Source organism: Aedes aegypti, chromosome 3, assembly GCF_002204515.2.
Source record: "Aedes aegypti strain LVP_AGWG chromosome 3, AaegL5.0 Primary Assembly, whole genome shotgun sequence".
NCBI classification, from domain to species: Eukaryota; Metazoa; Arthropoda; class Insecta; order Diptera; family Culicidae; genus Aedes; species Aedes aegypti.
The window spans coordinates 223,487,688-223,514,294 of NC_035109.1; the positions used below are offsets into that span (position 1 = coordinate 223,487,688).

At 35.8% G+C, this 26,607-nt stretch overlaps 1 protein-coding gene across 2 annotated transcripts in view; it reads left to right on the forward strand.

The window, feature by feature from the left end:
* Positions 1–19,850, forward strand: part of LOC5575480 (F-box/LRR-repeat protein 16) — a 163,652-nt gene extending 143,802 nt beyond the window's left edge. The window contains exons 3-6 of one of the 2 annotated variants that reach the window (XM_021849086.1): positions 8,200–8,373; positions 8,453–8,570; positions 9,358–9,553; positions 16,893–19,850. In XM_021849086.1, coding sequence (XP_021704778.1) covers positions 8,200–8,373; positions 8,453–8,570; positions 9,358–9,553; positions 16,893–17,190 — 786 coding nt within the window. In that variant the 3' untranslated portion in view covers positions 17,191–19,850. The remainder of the gene's footprint in view (positions 1–8,199; positions 8,374–8,452; positions 8,571–9,357; positions 9,554–16,892) is intronic. The other variant, XM_021849085.1, reaches the window with a different exon arrangement.
* Positions 19,851–26,607: the final 6,757 nt, after the last annotated feature.

Consider the following 26,607-nt stretch of genomic DNA (forward strand, 5'->3'; position numbering starts at 1 on the left):
CAATTGTCGTCAACATCACGCTACCAAGTATCTACCAATATTATCTATTACCCGAAGAACAATACAATACATCTAATTTACAATACATTTGAGTTGAAATTTAGTGTTCGTTGGTTCTTTTTCATAGTGATACAAATATCTCATCCGAAGCTACAGTTTTTTCGGTAACTATTTACCGAATGGTCAGTAATTTTGACAGCACCGATTAGAAATGTAATTTACACACCGTTCGGAGTTTTGTTCATTTACCGAACCGTTTATCGATCGTTCAGCTGTTGAGATTTCGGTAAACAAGTTACCGACTTCGGTGATTTATTTCAAGTGTGTAGTTAACAACTTAGATGACAGCCGCTGTACGGTTATGGTGCTGGTTGATTTCTCCTTGGCTTTCAACTGTGCCGACCACCGGAAACTTGAAGGAAAGCTCTATGACGAATTCCATTTTTTGAACATGGCATGCAACTTGATCTCATCGTTCCTTGGCTCTCGGTCTCAAGCTGTTAAACTGGGCGACAATAGGGTCCTAAAATGTTTAATAAAATCTTGTTTTCATTTAATAAAACGAAAGAGCATGTTACTGCAACTACTTTAGCATTTTTTCCCGCTCAAATAACGGATATATCATATTAAAACTTTAATTTAAAAATTGGATCCATAAATGAACCTTGACACTTGAGATCATGTTTGACGTTCGCTTAGTCGACAAAAAATACCACAGGGGTTCAACTTTTTAACACCGGGGTTATCCCTTTCTGACATTTCGGAATGGACACGGAAAACAAAATACACCCAAAATTTGAGTTTAAACCAAGGGGTGTGACAAAATTTAAAACAAACTTTAAAAAGGTTTTTTGGACTTAAACCATTGGAAAACATTAAAAATTGATTAAACATATGTTTTTGACCTAAACTTAAGCGTTTGGCACTAAAATTGGGACAGGGCTTCAGGACCCTATTTGTCATCTCAACTACCAGTCACCGATGGCACACCCCAAGGCTCATGTTTAAGGTGAAACATCTCGGAATCCAAAGATGGCCAGCACAATGGCCGACTTCTCCCCCTACTCACGTTTTCAAAGGCACTAAACTGGAGAAACAGTTGGCAAACGTTTCTGATCTTCTTATTTTAAGCTTTCTGCTAGTGCACAAAGCCAAAATAAAAAGTTCACTGTGGTTGGATGCTTTCTTCGCGAGATTTGTGCCTTTGAAGTCTCAGTGCAATCTTAGAAGTTGATTCCAAACTGGTTCACCTTAAGCGCGTTGCTATTAAGCCTTTACATTAACAGCCTCCCTCTGGGCCTTCAATGCAGCTACCAACTTTACGCGGACAATCTCCAGATCTATGTTTCGGGCCCGATTCAGCAAGTCGATAGGATTATCTCTATCATCAACGAGGATCTGGAGCACATCGAACGTTGGGCCGGAGAGAATAAGCTGTTTCCGAACCCAAAAAAGACGCACGCCTCATGGACGCCTCTAGTGAACGATATCACGTCTAAGGTCTTCTGCACACTCCGTACCTTCAAACGTTTTGCACCAGTTTTGTCACTACACACGAAGCAGCAGCTGGTGCAATCTGTGATCTTGCCGTTCTTCACCTACTGCGACGTGGTGTATTATCCTAATTTGTCGGCAGCGCTGAAAGATCAGTTGGACCGATGCTTAAAAGCATCGGTTCGATTCGTTCACAACATCAAGCGCAGAGAGTCTACGGCTGGGGTAATCAACACTCACGACATAAAAATTAACAAGGCAGGCTCTTCACTGATGTAAATATCGTGTTTGATTGTAAACATCTGACGTCACTCCTATCGTACCATATACCTTCCGGACCACTAGATCATTTTTTTCGCAAATTTGTTCGAGGTAGATAGGAATGACGTCGTCAAGTAGCTGTCAGTTTTCGGAATATATCACCTTCTTAAATATAGTACACCGTGATCAACACTATAATCGGACATGACCTAACAACGAACTACCGGGTACCCCCGTTGGTTTGACCCCTAATCTGAACACTTTTTAATCTGTATCCCTCTAATTTGCACATCGTTCAGATTAAAAATGGTTCAAACGTCAGTTAGCTCATGGAACGGAGTGAAGTGAGATGGAACGCCGTGGAACGGAACGCAGAATCAAAACAAAACAGTGAAAGAGGTAACCAGAAACACGTTTCTAGGGTGACTAGATGCTCAAATTAAAAATGAACCCCGATGGTTTGCATAAGGTACCGTTCAAATTAGCGGGATTTGCTGCTTCATACGACAGGGGTTTACTGGGAGGGAGTCTTCCTAGCTACCTTCAACAGCATCATCGTCGTGGACGGCTTGATCGATCCCGAGCATTCGTTGTTCCACGGCATTCAACTTCCATGAGAAAGAGTGTACTTATAGCTGGGACCATCGTATGGAACCAACTTCCGCTGTTGGTGAAACAACAGTCATCCATTACCTCCTTCAGGGCAGCACTCAGAAATAAACAACCATAAAAATTATTGTAGCTTCTTAACGATTTTTTTTATATATTTAGTTTTCAATCCTTGTTATTTTTTCCATTGAACACTTCCTTGTCCTAGAAATAAGGCTACCTTGTACCTAAAGGATTTCGTCGAACTAAATAAAATAACATTACATTACATTACATGAAGGTTTGATCGTAAAATTAAAAAAAACTTTAATTTTCCAACATACATTGTTAGAATAATTTAAAGTTATCTGTCAAATCGTACACTTCAGATTAATTATCAGAACTCCAAATCTGAAAGACTTCCTGTAAGAGCTGGTGTTCCTCAAGGCAGCATTTTGAGACCAATATTATACTATACTATCACATCTGACTTACGGGGATTTTTTTTATTTCCGTACGGGTTTGGGCCGAAAGGTCTCAGATTTTCATGAAACTTTTTCCACAGGCAGGGCTCATAAATATATGAATAAAAATAATTGAGAAAAATTCAGGGTCGCCTATTTTCCCGGAAAACTCAGTTGGAAATTTTTTTGTTTTCCCCTGACACTACTTACTATGAAAAATCATAACTCAAGAACGAAACATCGTAGAAACAAAGTTTTTTTTTATTTTCTCAGGAATAAAAACAAATATTAACTGGAAAAAGTTTTCCACAAAATTTTCCACCGTTGAGAAAATTCGTAAAGAAAAGCCGGAAAAACTATGTTCCAATTAGTGGAAATCGCTGAAATTTTTGAAATGTACTTTTTTTTCGTTTTTGAGTTATGGCCAATTTTGTGGAAAATTAACATATGAGCGGTTCCACAGAAAATGACGACTTTTTTCCCAAATTTCATTTTTATATTTTTTGATTTGGATGAAATTTTGCACATGCTTTCTTTATGCCCAAAAATGCCTTTTTGCATCATCGGCTCGCCATTTTGACTCTAGCCTTACTTTTGAGAAGGGCCTAAGAAAAAAATCCTTAATAATTTTCAAAAAATTATAACTTAGAAACGGTTTGTCCGATCAGTTTGGTGCCTTCCGAAAAGTTTTAGGTTATTGTTGGGATTATCTGGAAAAAAATATACACTGTAAAAAAATGTTGTAATTTTTTATATATCGAAAATAAAGCTTAAAAATCAATTTTCTCAAAAATCGTATTTTTGATTTTTTTTTATATATGTTAAAGTAGACAAAAAATGAAGTCTTTTGCACAGTGGGTCAAGATGGAGAAATCATGGACAAAAAAGTTATGATTTTTTGAAAATACAGGTATGTTCCGTTTTTATCAACACGATCGGCAATTTTCAGTTGACAAAAACGGAACCGTGACAAAAACGCAATAATTTTCTTAGACAGAATATTTTACAAATTTTAAAACAAAATTGCATTTTTGTCAGGATAATACACATTTTCATCATTTGAATGCACAGTATTGATATTTAGGAGCTGTGAGGAGCATTTGAATTGTTCATTCTTAAAGGTTCGTAATGAAAGTTAATTGCAGACTCATATCAATCAATATGATTTTGTGATCAATCATCACTAGTTTTAGTTTTCTTGGTTAAAATATCAATAAATGAAATATAGAATATTAAAACGATAATCACATAAATGTCCTTTGTATCATAACGTGCGTCATATTTGTAAAAATTACTACTAGGAAGTGGGGCAAGCTGATTATTGTTTTTTTCTTTCAGGAAGGATTAAATAAGAAACAACTTCTTTTTCAACTGTTTATCTTCATCCTTCTTCTTCTTCTTTTTCTTTATGGCATTACATCTCAATTGAAAAAAAACCTTCTTCTCAGCTTAGTGTTCTTATAAACTCATCCGTAATTACCAACTGAGAGCTTTTTTGCCAAGGGAATTTTTTTTTATTTTAGGCCACACCCGATTGACGATTAAATGTGGAGTAATGTTACGAAAGTTTTGGAAACTGATATGAATATTTAAGGTTTCCTGTGCTTTGAATTGTCAAAGTCTTATCAGTAAAATGATTGTAGTGATCTTTCTTGTAAAGTTATTACTACCAACTTCGACAGGGATGTACTAGAATCTAGAACAGCACCACCATCGCTTTTTAGCTTTACGTTAGAACACGAATAGACTGGCAAAAAACTAACCCCAAGTTCTAGTTTTATGTTAAGTAAAAATAATATTGAATACAAGTGGTCCCATGAAACTCCGTTTTGCCATCAAGTAGGCTGCTGAAAAAATGGCATGCAATCTCCCATACAAAACGGCAGATTAGTTTTCAGATGTTTTTCCAGTTATTCCAGATAATTTTTCAAATCGTTTCCTCCACTCAAACACATCGAAAAACTTTACCAATGCATCACCAATTTAGAACTGTTTGGTAAGAAACTCTTTTGTAATGTTTTCTGAATAAGCGTATGGCTGGTGGTATAAGCTTCCTAATTCACATTCACCTATTAGTCTCCATGTGGGGAGGGCAAGGGATTGCCACGAGGATCTCTTTTTGTTGCCTCTTATATATGATTGCCGAGCGCACCAATACGAATGAGCACATCATCAAAATGAACCACGGCACACAAATTCAACGCATAACTTGCGTTTCGTTCTGAATAATTGATTTTTTTTGTCTGTTATCTACGGTTTGATCATCTCAGAAAACATTTAGTTTTCTGTAGTTGATTATCATCTAACAGCTAATCAGATTTCGTTGCGCTCCGTGCGTTTTCTACTGTTTTTTCTCGTAGGGAGAGCTAAACATCCATAAAATATACGTGTGTGAGTGGAATTTGTTTTGATGGCATTTTTTGTCTACTTTAACATATAAAAAAAAATCAAAAATACGATTTTTGAGAAAATTGATTTTTAAGCTTTATTTTCGATATATAAAAAATTACAACATTTTTTTTACAGTGTATATTTTTTCCAGATAGTCCCAACAATTACCTAAAACTTTGCGGAAGGCACCAAACTGATCGGACAAACCGTTTCTAAGTTATAATTTTTTGAAAATTATTAAGGATTTTTTTTCTTAGGCCCTTCTCAAAAGTAAGGCTAGAGTCAAAATGGCGAGCCGATGATGCAAAAAGGCATTTTTAGGCATAAAGAAAGCATGTGCAAAATTTCATCCAAATCAAAAAATACAAAAGTAAACCGACATTCGAATTCAAATGGAACCGCTCATATAAGCCTTTTCTTTAAAAACCCATATTTCAATCGAAGCATCGGAAACACAAAGATTTTTTATCAAAGCAATTGCAAATTTTCTAAAACATCTGAAAAAAAGATATGGGGTTGGTTTTAATGAAGTATAAGTCGGAATGGATGATATTTTTCATGAAAAATTACACCGCTAAGAATTCAGTTTTTCTTCTTTTTTTAATTTTATTTATTCAATTATTCAGTTTATAACTTACATTTTCATCTTAATACTATCTATTTTTTCAACCGAGAAGATTGTCTTTGGTTGCTAACACCAAAAGGTTTTCGTTTATTTGTATTATTAAGAACAAAGCATGCTGTATTTTCTTGGTTTAGATAGTATTAAAATGAAAATGTAAGTTATATACTGAATAATTGAATAAATAAAATTAAAAAAAAATAATAATGATCTTATTTGTTCCATAGAAAAGAAAGAATCCCTTTTCAGTGTAATGAAAAATTGAGGCAGAAACAGTTTTTTTTCAGTTTTTATTAGCGGTGTAATTTTTCATGAAAAATATCACCCATTCCGACTTATACTTCATTAAAACCAATCCTTTTTTTTCAGATGTTTTAGAAATCTTTCCAGATGTTTAAGAAAATTTGCGATTGCTTTGATAAAAAATCTTTGTTTTTCCGATGCTTCGATTGAAATATGGGTTTTCAAAGAAAAGACTTATATGGTCATTTTCCACAAAATTGGCTATAACTCAAAAACGAAAAAAAAAAATACATTTCAAAAATTATGAAATTAACTACTCAAAAATATATTTTTGAAAGTTTTCCACTAAGTGGAACATAGTTTTCCGGCTTTTCTTTACGAATTTTCTCAACGGTGGAAAATTTTGTGGAAAACTGTTTCCAGTTATTTTTTTTTATTTCTGAGAAAATTTGCTTTCATTTTCATAGAAAAACTTTGTTTCTACGATGCTTCTTTCCTGAGTTATGATTTTTCAAAGAAAAGGCTCAAAATGGCACATTTGCACATTTTTTTCAAAATTGGCCATAACTCAAAACGAAAAAAAGTACATTTCAAAAATTTCAGCGATTAAAGCTTATGAAATTATCTTCTCAAAAATATTTTTTTGAAAATTTTCCACGAGTTGGAGCACAGTTTTTTCGGCTTTTCTTCACGAATTTTCTCAACGGTGGAAAATTTTGTAGATAACTTTTTCCAGTAAATATTTTTTTTTTATTCCTTAGAAAATTTGCTTTTATTTTCATAAAAAATCTTTGTTTCTACGATGCTTCGCTCTTGAGTTATGATTTTTCAAAGTAAGTAGTGTCAGAGGAAAACAAAAAAAAAATCCAACTGAGTTTTCCGGCAAAATAAGCGACCCTGAATTTTTCTCAATTCGCAAATCTTTGTTTGTGGATGATACAGGCCTCTCCGCCAATGGACGAAGCCTGCGTGTCATCTGTAGTCGATTGCAAAAAAGTTTGGATATTTTTTCTTCATACTTGCAAAAGTGGAAGATTTCTCCTAATGCTTCCAAAACTCAACTAATAATAACTTTGTCTTAAAAACAAGCTTTTTATAAGTAGATGAAAAAAAAACGAATTTAGTACTATACCATTTAATTCCACTACAAACTCTAGTGGAATTAAATGGTATAGTACTAAATTCGGTTTTTTTCATCTACTTATAGGTATTCTACTAAACAGCTCGAAGATTTATTATCATCAAAGCTTTTGATCTTCAAACAAATTTTCAGGCCAGCGATGTTGTATGCTTTACCAATATTGACTAGCTGTTGCAATACCAGGAAGAAAGCTCTGCAGAGGATTCAAAATAAAATTTTTAAAATAATTCTGAAGCTCCCTCCCTGTACTGTACTATAAATGGGTTACATAGAATATCTAATGTTGAAACATTGGAACAAATGACGAATAAAATTATTAATATTTTGAGACAAAATCGTTGCAATCTTCTATTGCCACGATTAATGCGTTATATATTTAGGTTAAGTAAATTGAAAACGTTTTTCGTTTGCTCACATAAACAGGTGAAATCAATTTACCTGTGAAAATTCTTAACTGCTACGGTAAATGAAATGTAATATGTTGTTAACAAAATGTTAATAAATGCTTTATTTAGTTTTACGAAATTAGGATGATAGTGTTTTCTAACACAGAACACCTAGATATAAGAAATTAATGTTATGTTTGGAATGATAATAATAAAGAATAAAAAAAAATAAAATGCTTTTAGGAAGTGACCCAAACGTTTGGATGGGAGTGAATATACTCAAAGCAGCAGCAATTAAGTTTTCACTATTTCTATTTCCTAATGCCAAACATTGAGTTGCATATTATATTCTATTCACCTCAAGAAATTAGAATTTAAACAGTCTTCCTACATACCTATATAATATTTTTTTTACTTTGAAATGCCTAAAACGTCATCTAATTTCTGCGTCATTTAAATTACTTACACGGACTGCTGATAATTTGGATCCGATATATACATCTGAGTGAATCCCGTCTCGCTGCACGACTTTCTATAACTGCCTCCACATTAAGGTGAAGATATGATGAAGCCAGAAAAGAGTTTTCATTCTTTCCGTTCTACTTCCAGTCACTGTTCGAGCTTGAACTAGCCGGATGCAATGAAATCACCGAAGCTGGACTTTGGGCATGCCTAACGCCTCGGATAGTGTCCCTGTCGTTGGCAGATTGCATAAACGTAGCTGACGAAGCGGTCGGAGCCGTAGCACAACTGTTGCCTTCACTGTACGAATTCTCCCTGCAGGTAAGAACCGCGAGTGCATTGCTCATTTCTGGTCCATTTCCTGCAGTATCTATATCGATTTCCTGTTCCTCCCCTATAGGCGTACCACGTAACGGATGCAGCCCTCGGTTATTTTTCACCCAAACAAAGCCACAGCCTAAGCATCTTGCGGTTACAGTCCTGCTGGGAGCTCACCAACCACGGAGTCGTAAATATAGGTAAGTTGACGCAGCAATCTTGCTACAGTAAGAAAAAATTACCTTTATCCTTCGGTGACAACCCCAAAAAGCGAAACAAACCAGCAGGAAAATGCTTATCGATTTGTGTTCATCCTCAAAAATACCTAACACGATTTACCTCTGATGATTTGCAACCGATGGCTTCCTGCGGATGACCCTCATTTAACCGCATATAAGGGAGAGCACGTTTGGGAATTCGAAAGGAAATAAGATTTGCTGGATTTGACGGTTTTGGTCCTTTGGATTAAATCAGCTAGGGCAAGGGTGAAGCGGATATTACGAGTAACCAACATTACCACAAGCTTTTGGACTTTTCAATGGCTAGATTTACATGGCTTGGTTGAATAAGATGTGAGGGACAACAATAAATAATAAGCTTCGTATCCGTGCGGTTCCTGCCACAACGGAATTAGAAAGCGTTGCTCGATTGCCTCAAAGCACATGGTATCATCCACGGCAGACACAAATAATAATATTGTGTATCGTGGGTATCATCATTTCATGAGCTCGGTAGCTTTCAAAAAACCCCACTGCCGAAGTGAATCAAAAGTGCCAAGAAGTGGACGCGGCCCTATCTTTCAGAAAAAAAGTACATTATGGATGCACTTTTTTGATATTTCCTTTATTTTTTAATATCGTTTAGGAAAACCAACTATAAGACATGAAGGTGAAAATTGAGGCGAGAATGCCAATAGATTCTAATTACAGTAGAACCATTATCCTAAAACATCCCTTAACATTTGTTTCTTTTTTTTTTTTCTTGCAGTACACTCGTTGCCCCATCTAACAGTATTATCACTCTCCGGCTGCAGTAAAGTGACGGACGATGGTGTGGAGTTGATCGCCGAAAACCTACAGAAGCTGCGTGCCCTCGATCTGTCTTGGTGTCCACGGATAACGGACGCCGCGCTCGAGTACATTGCCTGTGATCTAAACCAGCTGGAGGAGCTGACGCTTGACCGGTAAGAATGAAGGTTCACTTGTTAATTGTTGCTAATTCATCCCACGATTTCGAATAAAAAAATCAGTTGGTTTTGCACTGGCAAAGCTGAAAAAGTATCAGCATACGTTATGCATGTTAGCACGTACAGTGATACTTTTTCAAGTCAATATAAACTAGCACGACTAAGTTTTTTCTTTTTGAAATTACAAGCAGCCAACTCCATTGGCGTGGCACAAATTTACACAAATTTCGTAGTTTTGACAGATTTGTATTGATTTTATCAATTTGTTATTTTGTCCCATTTCGCAGCACATCAGTGATATTTGTAAATATAAATTTTCGCTACAAAAAAGATTCATTCTCCTTATAACCAGTCAAAAATTCCAATTGCTAGTTTAAAGTATCCTCCTGTATTCATTAACAGTTTGTTTAGGATTTTCAGGAATTTCTAAACATTTCTCCAAAAAATAGTACAAAAAATCTAGGAGTCTCACCAAAAACGTTTTCAAAATCACCGAGCAAGGATTCATTTCACGAATTCTTCAAAGAGTTCGTCAACAGTTTTTCCAACTTTGTTTTTGAAGTTTCGTCTAAAGTTTCTCTACAGGATTGTTTGAAAAAATCGCAGCAAAAATTATCCAGACTTCCTGCAAAAAAACTAAATGACTAAAGGTGTTACTTTAAGGATTGCTCGTAATATTTCACAAGAATTTTAAAAGCAATTAAAAAGATTTCAATTGGGAAAATGTTATTCATGATTTCTCAGAACAGTTCTCCGATCTCGCATTCCTTCAAAACTCGAAATTATTATTTTTTTTTCAAATGCCTAACTAAGTAATGTTCAAACAATTCTAACATTCCTATAAAATTCCTAGCGGAATACGTTCAACTGTCTCTCAAAAACTCTTCCGCTAAAATACTCAAAGATTTCCCAGATTTCCCGAGTAATTTGTTCAGGGATTTCTTAGAAATTATGTTATTGATTCCCTAACATTCTTCCGAAAAATTTACCAAAGATTTATCTAAGCATTTTCCAGAGTTTTTTTTCTTTAAATCGCACTAACGATTTTATTTTTTTGAAGAAATTTTTCACAACATTCACTAAGATTTGGCAATTTATTCTTTAATTTCTCCAGAAGTTTCATCAGGTATTCTTTCAAGTTTTATACTCTATTTTTTCCTTTCATAAAAAACAATTAAAAATATATTTACTCTCCATTTTTTGGTTCAAAAACTTCCCCAAGAATATCTCAATATATTTTTAGGAATTGTTTTACAAATTCCTCTACGAATCACTTCATATCAGATTTTTAACGAAACATATACAAAGAAAGATTTGAAAGAATTTTGTTGGTATTTTTTTGAAAAAAATGCAGCTTGAATATGATTCGAAAAAAAACTAAATTCCTGTCGTAAAATTCAAGAATTAATTCGCAGAATGTTTGAAACTTGTTGACAATGTACCTCACAGAAAAGCTTAAGGTGAAGATGAATCGAAGCCAAAATTTAAATTTTCAAGAGCACAAATCTGGAGAACCGAACACCCGTTTGAGCTGAAAACTTAATCGATTGGTCACCACCAGCCTGTGACGAATCGATTAAGTTTTCAGCTCAAACGGATATTTGGTTCGCCAGATTTGTGCTCTTGAAAATTTGAAATTTGGCTTCGATTCATATTCACCTTAAATGGTCCTTTTATGATTCACTATAAAAAATCTTGTTTTCTTTTCTACGTCTTTTATAACGGAAAATGGTTGATGTGAAAACCGATGGAATTTTTACTGAAAAAATTTGTAACTAAAATCTTAGTTAAAATTTTGTATAAACTCCGATGTTTCATTATACTACTCACTTAAATTATTTTACCATAATCCGTGAATTATGGTAATCTCAACAGCTGAATAGTTCGGTAAAATAAAACACCGAAATTTAACGGATTGCGGTGAAATTTTACAAAAAACTGTAAAAATTTACTGTACTCCGTTAATATATTTCACCGAACTTTTCAGCTGTTTAGATTACGGTGAAATTCACGGACTCCTGTAAAATAATTATAGTGTGTACGGGCACATATTGATGTAGAGCCCATTTTTTCCTACCTCTATAAATTCAAAGCCAACTTTTTTGAAGGAGTAATTATCGACTATTTTGTATTACTGTAGAGATTTGACGTGAAAATGATTTTAATGAATTTAAATCTTAGTGGTAACTTTTGCATCACTTTGAACATTTGTTGAGGAATTTTTAATGGACTTTCAGAAATCAGGAGCCATCATTGACGACATCTCCGTTGCAAAAATACCTGGCCCCCTCCACAATCATCCAGCCAACAACCCCCCCCCCCTCCCCAGAATTTTTTATGATAAAAATATAAATTTAAATAAAACATGACATGAAGCAAAATTTTCTGATTCAATGTTCATGACTCTTGTTATTGACAAAAATCTCTTCAATTTAAGTTATTTTATGTTGAACATCTATAGTAAGCAAACCTCGCTTGTCTTACACAGCATCAGCGTGGCGGTTCTGACCTCGGTGAATCGCTCGACAACCGAAAGCTTAATCGTCCGGCCGTCGATCGTATGGTTATTTGTTAGAACTAGTTTCTTGCTGTATGTGATAAGCGCAATTTTTCGATATCTCCGTTGCAAAAAATACCGTGGTACAAATAGCGTCAGTATCCTGAAAATTTGATTCCCAAAATTTTTCTGAATAATCCAAATAATGCTGTTTCAGCATAAAGCAGCATATTCACTGCGTTCTCATTTATCATGTTTTTGGGGGATATCCTGCTCGAGGTGATGAATTCACTAAAGTAATACAATTATAATGTAGGTATATGTTACAACTTCAACTCATATAATGTCCGAAAAAAAATATGAAAAAAATAGACAAAATTACTAAAGGAATTTCTCAGACAGTACATAGCGGGAATTTTGTCGAAAAATATGACTTGACTTTCAAACAATTTCAGCATGGCAAAGTTTTCTTCAAATGAATGACAGAATTTCAACCTAGTGTGGAATAATGTAACAAAATTGACCATAGTGCTTTATTATTATTTATTGCTTAAACTAAATTTTTCCAAGAAAACTTATTAGGGAGTCGATGCCGGTTATGGACCCTTTGCGTATTATGGACCCCCTACAGAAAAACATAAAATTAACACTCAAAGCAACTTTATTCCTATGAAATTTCACCGGGGGAACTTCGATTACATTGTTAGTCAGCAGTTTCAGGCAAAATATTTGGTTTGAGGCGCATAAATACAGATATTTGAACAGTTTTGTAAATTAAACCACACAAGAGGGTCCATAATACGCATTTCCAGGTGGGTCCATAATAGGCTCGTCGGCAGCGAGCCGGATTACATGGGAATCAAATGGAGGGTCCATAATACGCAACGTCAAATTTGTAAACAATCCCCGGGACCCCGGGAGGGTCCATAATAGGCATTCGGACAACAGTTTTTCAAATGCATATTTCGCTGGAAAAATTGAATGATTTTGTATGTTTCATAGACGTACTATGAAGTAAAGACATTGAGTTTGTTGTTAGACTCCACAAAACGTATATGCGTCTGAGATATCATTGCGGAAAAGCGTCTAGAATTAATTTCAGCTACTAAGGGGTCCATTACTACCATTGAAACCCTAGTTCATTTTTTTATTTCCAACAGATTTGTAACAAAAATTTTCAAAAAAAATTTTCGATATTCTTTATAAAATTTCAGTACAGATCGGACTCGATTATCCGGAGACTCGATTATCCGGGGACTCGATTATCCGGGATTCGATTATCCGGAATTTTAGACTCAATTATCCGGAATTTATTTTTGATGTTCTTGATTTTCAATTTTTATGCATAAATCTGAGATAATTTGGTATTGCAATATACAGTATGAATGATTTTGCAGTTTAGAACGTATTTTGAAGTAAATCCTACATGGACCACTTACGCTTTTTCCTGAGGTACATTGTCAACAAGTTTCATTCTATGATATAATTCTTGAATTTTACGAAAGGAATTTAGTATTTTTTTTTCCAAATTTTGTTCATGCTGCAATTGAACCAATTTTTTTTGTTTTTTTTTCATGGAGTGGTTTTTGAACCAAAAAATTGAGAGTGGATACATTTTTAAATGTTATTTATGAAAGAATTCTGAGATTAACTTTCGGAAAGATTGGAGTAATTTCCAGAGCCCGAAGAAATGCTTGATGAAACTTCAAAACTGATAATTTTTTTTTTGGTAAATTTTCAATCTTTAAAATAATTTAAAGAAAAAAATCTCTGGAAAATACTAAGATTAGTCTCTGGTATTTTTTCGGAAATCTTAGAGAAACAATAATATAATTCTCAAGGGAATCCCTGAACAAATTACTCGGGAAATCTTTGAGTATTTTCGCTGAAGAATGAAAGAAAAGTTGAACTTATTCCGTTAGGAACTTCATAGGAATGTTAGAGTTCTTTAAACATTTCTTAGTTGGGCATTTTTGAATAAATAAAAAAAAATGTTTTGAAAGGATTAAGAAGAATTCGTGGAATGAATCCTTGCTTAGCGATCTTGAAGACATTTTTGGTGAGATTCCTAGAGTTTTTGTACTATTATTTGGAGAAATCCTCAGTGATTCCTGAAAATCCTAAACAAATTATTAATGAGCTATTGGAGGATTATTTAAATTTACAATTAGAATTTAAACGTAATAAGTACGTAGAGGACCTTCCAGTAGAAATCATTAAAAGAATTTGTAATGCAATCTATGGCGGAATTGTTTAAGAAATTTTTTAAGCAATTGGATTCTTAGAGATATTTTCTGATGAGATCAGAAAGTCTGGGAATGATTTTCCGTGGGAATCCCAGGACGAACTCAAACTACGATACTTATTCATGAAGAAATCCCCGAGGAAATTCTCAGGGGAATTTCTTCAAAGCACATGTTTGAAGATCTGAAAAGTTCGTGGAAGAATCACGAATCAATTTCCTTGTGAGTTTTTTTTTATTTAAGAATTCTTGAAGGATTTTTGACTGGATCATAAAAAGAATGAATCTTTTCCGTAGTGAAAATTGAAATTTACAAATATACTGATGGCCACGAAATGAAACAAAATAACATGTAAATAAAATCAATACAAATCAGTTAAAATTATGAAATTTGTAAAAATCGTGATTATTGCTATCGACATTACTTTTGTAAAACAAGTATTTGCTAGGCCCCCTCTAGGCTTCCTCCAGAAAATAATCCTAGCTACGCCAATGAACATGGCACCGCTCAAACATCAACGACTGAACTCGTGCATTGATCCATGAACCAATGGGGCTCTGCGCTTTGTATGGGTTTTTGACTTTTTCTGGCCTTGCTGTTTACAAATTTCGTGAAAGAGTGAAAGAGAGAGGTATATTTTTGTGCAGAGCCCCATGCACGAGTTCACTAATTTGACGTTTAAGCGGTGCCGAATTCACTCGTTGCCATGGTCACGTAAACAACACGGCACCGCTCAAAGGTCAGATAGTGAACTCGTACATTGATCCATTGGAGGCAACAAAAAAGTGGCACAAACGGAGCACCAGGGTTTTTTTTGGTTTGCTTCTACCCTATTTATTCGTAGGTTTCTGCTTCGCGCCCATCTCTCACAAGGTGCTGTCCATAAACAACGTGATCATCCATGGGGGGAGAAGGGCGGGGGTAGTTTGTTTGACCAAAGATCACGATCGACACATTTTTTTTTGTGTAGACGAAAAACCGACCGACAAAGGAAGAGGAGTCTAAGAATATAAAAATATCATGCCCCCCCCCATGGTTTAATTTGTCATTATCAACGATTACGCTAAAACGAAACATAGAATTTCAGAAATTCAAATCAATGCTTGATATGCATTACTGACTGGACGTCAGAATAATCTGACGAATAATAGTTTAATATACCTTAGCGCTTGAAAATCAATTGGAAAATAATTTTAAACAAACTTATTTTCTGTTTAAGTTACACATATCTCATTTTCAATTTTCATACAAGTTACTTTGTAGTACTTTTGCTGTTGTTAAGCCAAGTACGGACCTGAAACGTAAATCACTCAAGTAAAATTTCTCCTTTTTACCAAAGTAATTTTGACAGCTGATTCAGTTTGAGCGAAATGTCACTTTTACTTGCGGAATAATTGAGCGCCACATTTTTCCGTTCGGAAAAGTGACAGCTCCCTTTGATTTGTATGGCAGGCGTTACCGACGTTATGAAATCAGCTCTACTTCTCAGCTGCGTACAGCTAAAGTAATTTCGGTAGCGGAATCATTCCTTGACCGTTTCTTGTCCTATCCTTTTGCACAGTACTTATGATCAGCGTACCGGCCATATTTTATGAATGAAATTTTGAGAGAAGGCGGTGTCGTAACGTGTAAAAGTAACAGCAATATCATCAGTGTTGTAGTTTCGTAAAATGGACTATTATTTGAATTGACATATTAACCCCTCTACTGGCAGCTTCATTTTTTACCGCTAAAAAATATTCAAATTGCGATAACTTTTTTGTTTCCCGATAGTTTTGCACCATTTTTTCACAAGCCCTCAAAAAACTATTCTAGTTTAAGAATATGTGTCGATATTGATAATTGGTCATCTGGATCCGGAGATTGGGGGACCGACGCGTAGCCATAGCCCGCTTAAATATCTGAGGCTACAAATGTTTTATCGTATTCGGATATTCGCTCCACGGAATGATACATTAATGCGAGTATATCGTGAAAAAATGAAGCAATTTGGTGCAGCCGTCTTTGAGTTATGAGCATTTATGTTTCTGGCAGTCCGCTAGTTAAATAAAGATCTTGAAAACTGTTGAAACCTCATATCGCAATTTTCAGATTTCTCCAAAAATACTGAACCGATTTGTATGATTTTTCCAGAGTAGCGCCTTATTATTTGACATTGTATAGTACACATTTTATTTTTTTGATAAATTGTCCAAAAACAAAATGGCCGTCAAAGACATTTTATATGGAGAATGTCGGTCCCCAAGGAACATTGTAATATTTTCAAAAGTAGATAACCAATTATTAATATCGACACGAATCCTTAAACTAGAAGAGTTTTTGGAGATCTTGTGAAAAAATGGTGCAAAATATCTGGAAACAAAAAAGTTATTGCGATTTAAATATTTTTTAGCGGTAAAAAGTGAAGCTGCCGGTACAGGGATTAATAGTTTTACCTCATAGCTCGTGAGGCTCAAATGCTTATAACGCTTTACGTTAGTTTGCCATATATAAAATTGTTCTTCTCCTAATATCATCAGGACAATTTCTTCACTTTATTTGCGATTTATTAAATAAGATCATTATTTTGAACCAATACCGTTTCTTCTTATTCCAGATGTGTCCACATCACCGACATCGGAGTCGGTTACATCTCGACGATGCTCTCCCTGTCCGCCCTGTTTCTCCGCTGGTGCACGCAAATCCGCGACTTTGGCCTGCAGCATCTGTGTTCGATGCGAAACCTCCAAGTGCTGTCGCTGGCCGGTTGCCCCCTGCTTACCTCTTCCGGCCTGTCCAGCCTGATACAGCTGCGCCATCTGCAGGAGCTGGAACTGACCAACTGTCCCGGAGCGTCGCAGGAACTGTTCGACTATCTGCGGGAGCACTTGCCGCGCTGTTTGCTGATTGAATAATTGATCGAATCGTTGTTCAGTTGGGTACCATTTCTGTTGTGTTTTCTTGATATCCTTCTGTGAATGTTTATGGGCAGCCACAACCACGATGTTTGGAACTGTTTTGATAATCGTTAGATTGAACTTATCCACTTACGTAAGACGAGTAAGGGAAATTAGTGGGAGTTTAAAGCTAGTAACTATACCTGAAGCAAGCAAGCTCTATTAGGCATCGCTAGAAGCTAAGACAAATTTGCAAGTGATTATTAATTGTTTGGAGAATTATTTATAATTTGAAGCCATACTAAAAAGACTACATTTAAAACACTTCATCGTTACTCTTTTTGTAACTGCATAGGAACTTCGCTGGAGTTGAACGCGAAAAAAAACAAAAGGTTTTGAATAATTGAGCTCAGCGGAAAGAAGTTAATCAAGCGTGTGGACATCAGATGTCACGGGATCGAGAATATGTTGAGAGGTTGTGCTTTTTCCCCAAACGTTGGTTTCCTGAATGTGTTTTCCCCGAAAACTTTTTGGCATTCATAATTTCCATAACCCGGGATTGAAATAAGATAACATTGAGAGCAGCTCTTATTTCTGGCCTCTGCTAAAATCATGATCCACAGCTCACCATGAGAACCTGTTTTTTATTGCTGCCTGTTCTTTATAATTTACCACCCTATCCCTAAAAAGGGCGGGCCATTTGGCATATATTATACCAGAATTATATCCCTTTTTTCAAAAATGCCTGTTCTTGACGAAAAAATGTTTTGCCAAATGCCTCATAAGACTATTCTTGCTCCTTTAAAACTTGATCACTTTCCGGGGAAAAGGGTCATTTAGGGAAACGGCGTTCGTGGCAAAATAGCACAATCATTTGGAACATGGCGTCACGCATGTATGTAGTACAGTCAACTCGACCTTCCCGTATTTTAATATCCAGTTAGAGGACCAAAATAAAAAGTTCAGGACTATCTCGACGATCCCTTGAAATTCAGTTTGTGCTGATTTTGTGTTCTATAACTCGATGTATTCTTAACTCGGGGATCCCTTCAATTTCGTGTTATGAAGTGTTGACTGTATTTTGAACATTTACGGCAAAATCGAATAAATGCATCCAAAATTGATACGCTTATCGCTTTTTCCAAAATACATCTATTACCCCATGTACAAGGGGGAAGGCCTGACCGATGCGAAAAAATGGAAAAAATGCGTAAATGTGAAGAAGGCTAATCGAATGATTGAATTTTTCGAATATTTTATTTCGTCACAATATTAATGCATCATTAGAGGAACTTTTTTGGCATTTCCTGGAGTTCACAAAATCTTCAGGCTTCTGCCAAAAATCCTCCTATATATTTTTTTTGCAATTCCGCATCATATTAGCCAACTTTTCATGAATAGTTTGAATAGCATAACGGCCTACTTTTCCTAACAGAACAAACAGTGCTGAAAAGTGCTACTTTTCAGCACCCAAAACGGTGCTAAAAAGTAGCACTTTTCATTACTATTTTGGGAGCAGTCAATTTGTCATCGCGATGACTCTTCATACGCAATTCGCTGTGTCTCTTCAAACGCAATTCATCGAATTGCTCTGTGGTTCTCAATGACTTACAATGGCTACAAGCTTACGATTTTATATCCATTGGGTGATCCGTATCCGTTGATGAACCATACGGATGCGGAATCAGCTCGTCCAGTGAACGTAGAGGCGGTAGGTGAGCCAGATCAAAACTGACTGGAACTTCGTGTTCCTACACGGTTTGTGTAGGAAGCTTGACCCATTATAAATAACTGTATCTACAAAACAGACGAAAACTGCAAGCGGCATTTTACCTGGCCCTTTCATGAATTAAGAATCAAGATCCATTTGAGTTTGGGTGAAGCGAAAAAATATTGTGACATTTACGTTTATGGTAATAGACACTATTGCATCACAGCCTACCTGATTGAAAATACCGAGGGCTTCTAGGCATAGCTGTTCATGTGGATTTTCTTTTCAATTTTGATTGTGCTCCTGGAAATAATCCAACTGAAACTGCGTTTTTCGTAATAGCAAAAAATGTTGTATGCAACTCGTTGCAAAACTCGATTTTTTCAGCACTCGTCGTATTTATCCAACTCGGCAAGCCTCGTTGGATAAATGTACGACTCGTGCTGAAAAAATCATCATTTTGCAACTTGTTGCATAAATAACTATTTCACGAGAATATGAAAAAGGATCTTGCGTAAAACTATATAAAAAAAGTTATGCCAAAATAATTCTTCTTTTGATAACTCTAGGTTATTCTCCTGAGATTCTTCTAAGAATTTTGTTGTTGATGATTGCTCAATGAGTTTCACCAGACAAGCTACAATCATAAACATTCTCAGAAATCTCTCCAAAGATTTCTGAAGCTGACGCTATTTCAGAAGGCCAAACTCTTACAAGTCATTTACTTTAGGAATTATTTCAAAATTGTGACACAATAAACCGTGGAATACGTCTAAAGGTAGGCAATTCATTGAGAAATTCTGCATTCTTTGGGATCGTTCAAATATTACGTAACGCAACAGGGGGAGGGAGGTTGCGTTACGTAATATTTGAATGAACCCTTTACAGTAATTCGATTATTTTTCTGGATTGAACATACTTATGAATCTTTTGAAATCGTAGTTATTTTTAAGAATTCAATTTTAATCAAAACAACAATTTACTTGCTTATATCATTTGTATGAAGCATGATTATTGATACTGTGATGCATACTCATAAAAATCATTGTTTTTTTCCACGGTACTGGCTACGATTTTTCAGGGATAATTTAGTTCATTATTCAAGAATCACAGTGTTCGTTTGAATTTAGCACGAACTGTTTTTGGTACGGTTCGAAGCACCTCTTTAACATTAAATCTATATTTTAGATTTTGCGGATTTTGAAAATTTTTCCATTGTTATGTTCCTTAAGTGTTCCGACATGTTTGTGTATATAGAAACCCAGAATATTGAACGCAAAAGTCGGAAAACGGTAGTCCAAGATTTCCCATTCAGCCATTTTGAAATGCCAAGTGACAGCTGGCGAGTTTGTTTTGGTTGTTTGGATATCAGGTGCATGGCGTGACAAAGTAGGTATTGAATGTTTCTTCTACACCCATATCTGTGTGGTATACGCGGCAAAGTATCTGAATTTCTGCACTGATAGTGACAGGTTTACTGATCTAAGCAGTCAGTGGGTGCGTGGTGTGGTTAGCTGCGGGGACGGTGGAAGGCTGCCTCCTAGAATTCCTCCAGATTTTTATAACAATTTTTTTTTAGAAATTTCCCTATAAGTTAGTTCCAAGGATTCCATCACGTGTTACCCAGGAATCGTATCACGAATTCTTTCAGATACTTCTCAAGAGATTTCTAAAAAAAATCATCAAAAGAAATTCCCCCAAGGATTTCATTTCAGAAATTCCACCAGGAACTCCATCAAAGTTTCCTCCAGTGATTCCATCAGGAGTTCCTCTAGCTATCAGGAGCACGGATTTAGGGGTCTGTTTTGTAATTCGAGCGAATTCACGTGACTCGTATGTAGTCATTGTCGATCAAAGTAAGCATGCATATTTCAGATGTCACCCGTCGACTCCCATAGTAATCCAATCACATAGAGTGACAACTGTCGATAAACTCGAGTGACAGAGCCAAGTCGAGCGAAATTTTTGGTCGACAGTGACTCAAGTCGTGTCGTTTTTGATCGACTCGACTTATAAAATAGGGCCCTTAAACACGAGTTCCCTCAGGAATTCCATCAGGAGTACTTCTAAAGATTCTATCACGAATTCCACGAAGGATTTCATCTGGGTTTCCATTAGGATTTTCTCCAGAGACTCCATCGGAAGTCTCTATAGGGATCCCATCGGAAGCTTCTATAGGGATTCCATCAAGAATTCTTCTTGAGATTTCATCAGAAGTTCTTCTACAGATTTCATTAGGTGTTCATCTAAAATTACTCCATTGCTTCCATCAGAAGTTCCTTCAGGGATTCCATCAGGAGTTCGTCTAGCAATTTTATCAGAAGTTTCTCCATGGATTAAATCAGGAGTTGCTCTAGCATTACATTAGAAGTTTCTTCAGAGATTCCACATGAAACTCCTCCAGGGATTACGGCAGAAGTTCTTCTAGGAGTTGCATCAGGAGTTCTTCTAAGAATGTCATTAGCAATTCCTTTAGTTTCTACCAGGTATTCTATCAAAAAATTCTCCAGGGTTTCCATCAGGAGTTCCCCTAAGGCTTCCCACTTCTAGGGATTTCATCAAGAGTTTCTTAAAAGATTCCATCAGGAGTTCTTATAGGGATTCAATTAGGAATTCTTCCAGGGATTCCATTAAGAATTCCTCCAGGGACTTCCTCCAAAGATTTTATCAGAAGTTCCTTTGAAGATTCCGCCTGGAATTCCTACAGGGATTCTTTCAGAAGATCCTCTAGGGAATCCTACAAGGATTCCATCTAGAATTTCTCCAGGGATTCCATAAGAAGTTTCTTCAGGAATTCCACCTGCAACTCCTCTAGGGATTCCATTAGGAGTTCCTCTAGAGATTCCATCAGTTTTTTTTTCTAGGATTGCATCGGGTGTTTATTCAGAGATTCCACCTGCAATTCCTCCAGAAGATTCTATCAAGAGTTCCTTCGGGAATTCCACCTGACATTCCCCCAGGGATTCTATAAGAAGTTCCTCCAGGGATTCCATCAGGAGATCTTCTAAGGAGTTCCTCCAGGGATTCCGTCAGGAGATCCTTCAAGAATATCTGTAAGAATTCCTCCATGGATTCCATCAGCAGTTCCTTAAGAGTTACTTCAGAGATTCCACCTGGAATTCTTCCAGAGACTATATCAGGAGTTCTTCAAGAGATTACATCAGGATTTCTTCTAGGGATATCGAAAGGAGTTTCTCTAGGAATTCTATCAGGAATTCCATAAGGAATCTTATCAAGAGTTCCTATAGGGATTACATCAGGGATTCTATCAGCAGCTTCTCAAAGGAGTCGATCAAGAGTTCCATCAGATTCCACCTGGAATTCCTCCAGAGATTATATCAGTAGTTTTTCAAAAAAAATACGTCAGGAGTTCCTCAAGGAATTCCATCAGGATTTCTTCAAGGGATTTTATAAGGAGTTCCTCAAGGGATTCTTCAGGATTTCCATCAGGAATTTTATAACGAATTTCTCCAAAGATTTCATGAGGAGCTCCTTCAGGGATTACGTCAGGTGTTTCTCTAGAAATATCATCAGAAAAGCCTTCAAAGATTCTACCTGGCATTCCTTCAGGTGAATATATCTGGAGTTACTCAAGGAAATGCATCAGGATAGCTTTTAGAGATTTCATAAGGAGTTCCTTTAGAGATTCCATCAGTAAATAATTTAGGAATCTTATCAAGAATTCCTCCAGAAATTCCAATTGGATTTCTTAGGGATTCCTTCAGGAATTCCTCTATGTCTTTCCACCTGAAACTTCTTTATGAATTACATCAGAAGTTCTTCTAGGGAGTACATCAGGATTTCTTCTGGGGATTACAACAAGAGTTCCTTAAGGGATTCCATTGGGAGTTCCTCCAGAGATTTCATCAGAAGTTCCTCTAGAGATTACATCAAAAGTTTCTACAGGAATTCCATCAGGAGTTCCTTCGGAGATTCCACCTGGAATTCCTAAAGGAGTTCTTTCAGAAGTTCTACTAGATATTCCATCAGGAGTTCCTTCGGAGATTGCACCTGAAATTCCTTTAGAGATTATATCAGGGTTTCCGCAACAAATTCCATCAGGGTTTCTTCTTGGGATTTTATAAGAAGTTTCGCCAGGCATATTTTCAAAAATCCAGGGATTTTATCAGGAGTTCCTATAGGGGTCCCGTTAAAAATTCCTTCAGAGATTCCTTTAGGAGTTATTCCAGGGATAACATCAGAAGTGCTTCTAGGCATAATAGCAGGAGTTCCCGTAGGGATTCCATCAAGATTTATTCCAGGGATTTTATCAGGGATTCCTCCATGGTTTCCATAAAACGTCCCATCAGAAATTCTACCAGAAGTCAGTGCAGGAATTGTATCGAAATTTTCCGTAGGGAATCCTTGGAAAATTCTTCCAGGTTTTACATCAGAAGTTCTTCCAAGAATCCATTAGAAGTTTCTTTGGCGATTTCATCAGGAGTCCTTCTATAGATTTCATTAAGAGTTTCTGCAGGGATTCTATCAGAAGTTCTTTCATTGATTCCATTAGGAATACTTCTAGGATTTCATTATGAAACCCTCGTGGGATCCCATCATGAATAGCTTCTGGGATTTTATCAGAAGTTCTGTCAGTTATTGTTATCAAGAATTCTTCTAAAGGTTCCTAGAGGAATTCCTCTGGGAATTTTTCTGGATTCCATCGGGCTATTTATTACGGATTACTCCCGGAATTTATTAGGGGATCTACCAGACTTTTTCCAGGGATCTCTCTAGATAACTATCCAAGAGATTCCTCCTGGAATTGTTTAAGGGAGTCCTTCCGGAATTTCTCAAGGGATTCCTCAATTTCCTATAAAGATTTCACCAGTAATTCCTTCATAGACTACACCATGAGAAGAGTTTTTTGAGGAATTTCCCTAGAAGTTTTACCAGAGTTTACACCAGGAATATCACCAGAGTTTTGCCAGTATTTCCACCAGGAAAATCTATCCGAGTTTCGTCAGCAGTTCTAGCAGAAAATAGTACAAATCTTTTACTATGATTTCTCTTTCTAGAATTTAAAAATTCCTCCAGTGGCGCGAAGGATTCAACGAGACATTCTTCCTTTATCTACTATAGGTATTTCAAGGAAGCTATTACTAAATTTCAAAAGATTATTCATCCAGGGATTCCACTGATATTTACTCAGCGGATTAAACAAAGCATTTCTCTGAAAGCCTCCAGATCGAATCCCTAAAGTAACTTGGAAGATTTTTTTGGAAAATTTCCAGAAAACCCATGAATTAATTTCTTGAGAAATCCTTAGAGGGATCACCAAAGAAATCACTGGAGAAATTACCAGAGAATTCCCTGGAGAAATTCCTAAATAAATCTCTGAAAGAACATTGAAAATAATTCTCGAACTCCTTAAGGATTATCTGAAGTGATTATTGGAGGATTTTTGCAAGAAATACTAAAAGAAATTTATGAATCTATTTCTAAAAATCCTCGGAGGAGTACCTCGCAAGATACCTTCAGAGATACCAAGAAGAATCTTTGAAGGAAACACTGGAGGAATTCATAAAAGAATTTATTGGAGATTCCCTAGAAAAATCTCCAGAGGATAACCTGGGGAACCTCTCAAAAATTGCAGGCAAAAAATTCCTGGTGGAATCCTCTGTAGAAAGTTTTGGTGGATTCTTTTGTAGTACACACCAAAAAAATCTTAGATTTACACGTCACGTATTTTTAGTTTCAATCATGTAAAGTATTTCCCATACATTTGATCGATTTCTTGCATAGAAACTTCATTCTCGCTGAGAACCCCACCCCCAACATTCTAAGGGCCGATTTCTTCACCCCAACTTAGGCCTTGTACCTAGTTTACGTAAACCGTGGTTTACGGCTTAAGCGAAAGTGAAGAAATCGGCCCTAAGTCTATAGACTTGATTGATTTCACTCAAACGCCAAACTTTCACATTAGCTTCTGGGAGTCAAAACGAACAAATGTATGGGGTGTAAAACTTTTAGTTTTTTTTATTCATATAAAAAGGGCCACATAAATGTACTTTGTGCACAGTTAAAGACTATTTTAAACAAAGCGTACTTACAATTTAGTTTTGAATATTCCTATTTATATGATTTTGCCGTTAATGTCCAAAACTTATACGCGTTAGGGTATGGCAGTTTGACAACCTACATTCAATACTCTATATAATTGATTTGTCGACTTATGTGACCTGCATCAAATGAAGACTTTAATCTTCTTGAATTTCCAGCTTTTTGTCAATGCTAATGGCGGCCACAAGAAATTTCACATTTTAGTAGGGTTTAATATGATAAATTCGCAGTAAAACGTCACAAGCCAAACGACAGATCCTTTGACCCTATCAGAAAGCGAACATTGCTTTTGGTTTCTATTGGCGCTCGTTAAAAACTCGATAACGTCTGTTCCATAGCGAACATTTCAAATTTTGAATGATGTTCCCCAAGATTGTTGCAAATCGTGCTCAATGTAATGGATAGGTGTTCAAATGTCCAAAGAACAAAACCTCTGTGTAAAATTGTTGTAAAGTTCATCGGTACCAAACCAATAGACAAATGAATGACTGTAGTAATGCGATAATGGCTGTGTAGATATTAATTGTGTAAAAATCAGTTAGATTAGGCTATCCTATTGATTGAAACTTTTTCAGGTCTGGCAAGAGTGCAATTTATGTTGAAGCGAATGCAAAACGAATTTCTGAATGGTTTTTATAGCATTATCCACTGTTCGAAAAAGCGCTGAAAATCCACAATCTAATGAAATTAGCGTTTAGGTCGAAAATAGAGAAATACATATTATATAAGTATAAAATCCAAAAACAAAACAAACTTGTTATGATTAATGATGACTATTGCAAAAATGTTGCAAATCGATGAAGAAAAGAGAATGATGTAAATATTTTTTTAACTATAAGCCGAAAATGCCAGTTGTTGATCGTATATTGTAGAATCCTATTAAAATAAAACCCAAACTTAACAAGCCCTTAAAACAGTTTTCATACCAATAAATGCGAGCATAATGATATTAGCAAACCAAAAAAAAAACTACGACTAATGTTAGAGCCTAAACAGACACTAATACAAAAAGGCTAATAAAGTCGCGAGGTGAATAGCATTAATCTTACCCCAAACCAAAGTCGAGATAAAAATGAGATAGACCGCCCAAGTCTGACTGATATTCGAAACTCATTATAAAATGAATCGTCATTCAGAAAAAAATAACCATAGGAAAGCTAGGGTGTTTCATGTATTTGGCAGCTAGTACCTAGTTCTATAATTGGCGACCGGTTTTTCTCGGTTAAGCTTTTCGAAATTTGTTAACATGCTTCAGAAAATTTATCCGACAAAGATCGAGTCCCTACAATACAACTACATACAAGCTGTTGAAGATCGTAATTACCCTATATTCGTTTCGCAAACATGTTAGTAGCAACCACCACTTTCAAATGCCATCAATTGTTGATGCTTGTCTCTCTTAATTGGTTACAAACAAACCTTGAATATGTTTGAGATACTAACGACAAAGAACAAATTATTTTCCTCTCACACTCACTCTCATAGTAACATCCATTTTGCTATCAAAAGCGTTTTTAAGAAAACTGAGCAAAAACCAGTAAAGCGAATATTTCCAAGAAATGTAATAAATAGTTCTATATTGCAATAACTATGACATGATAATGAAATAAAATTATAAAACCAAAAAAAAAGAAATGAACATTTGTTTTTTTATTTCCTTT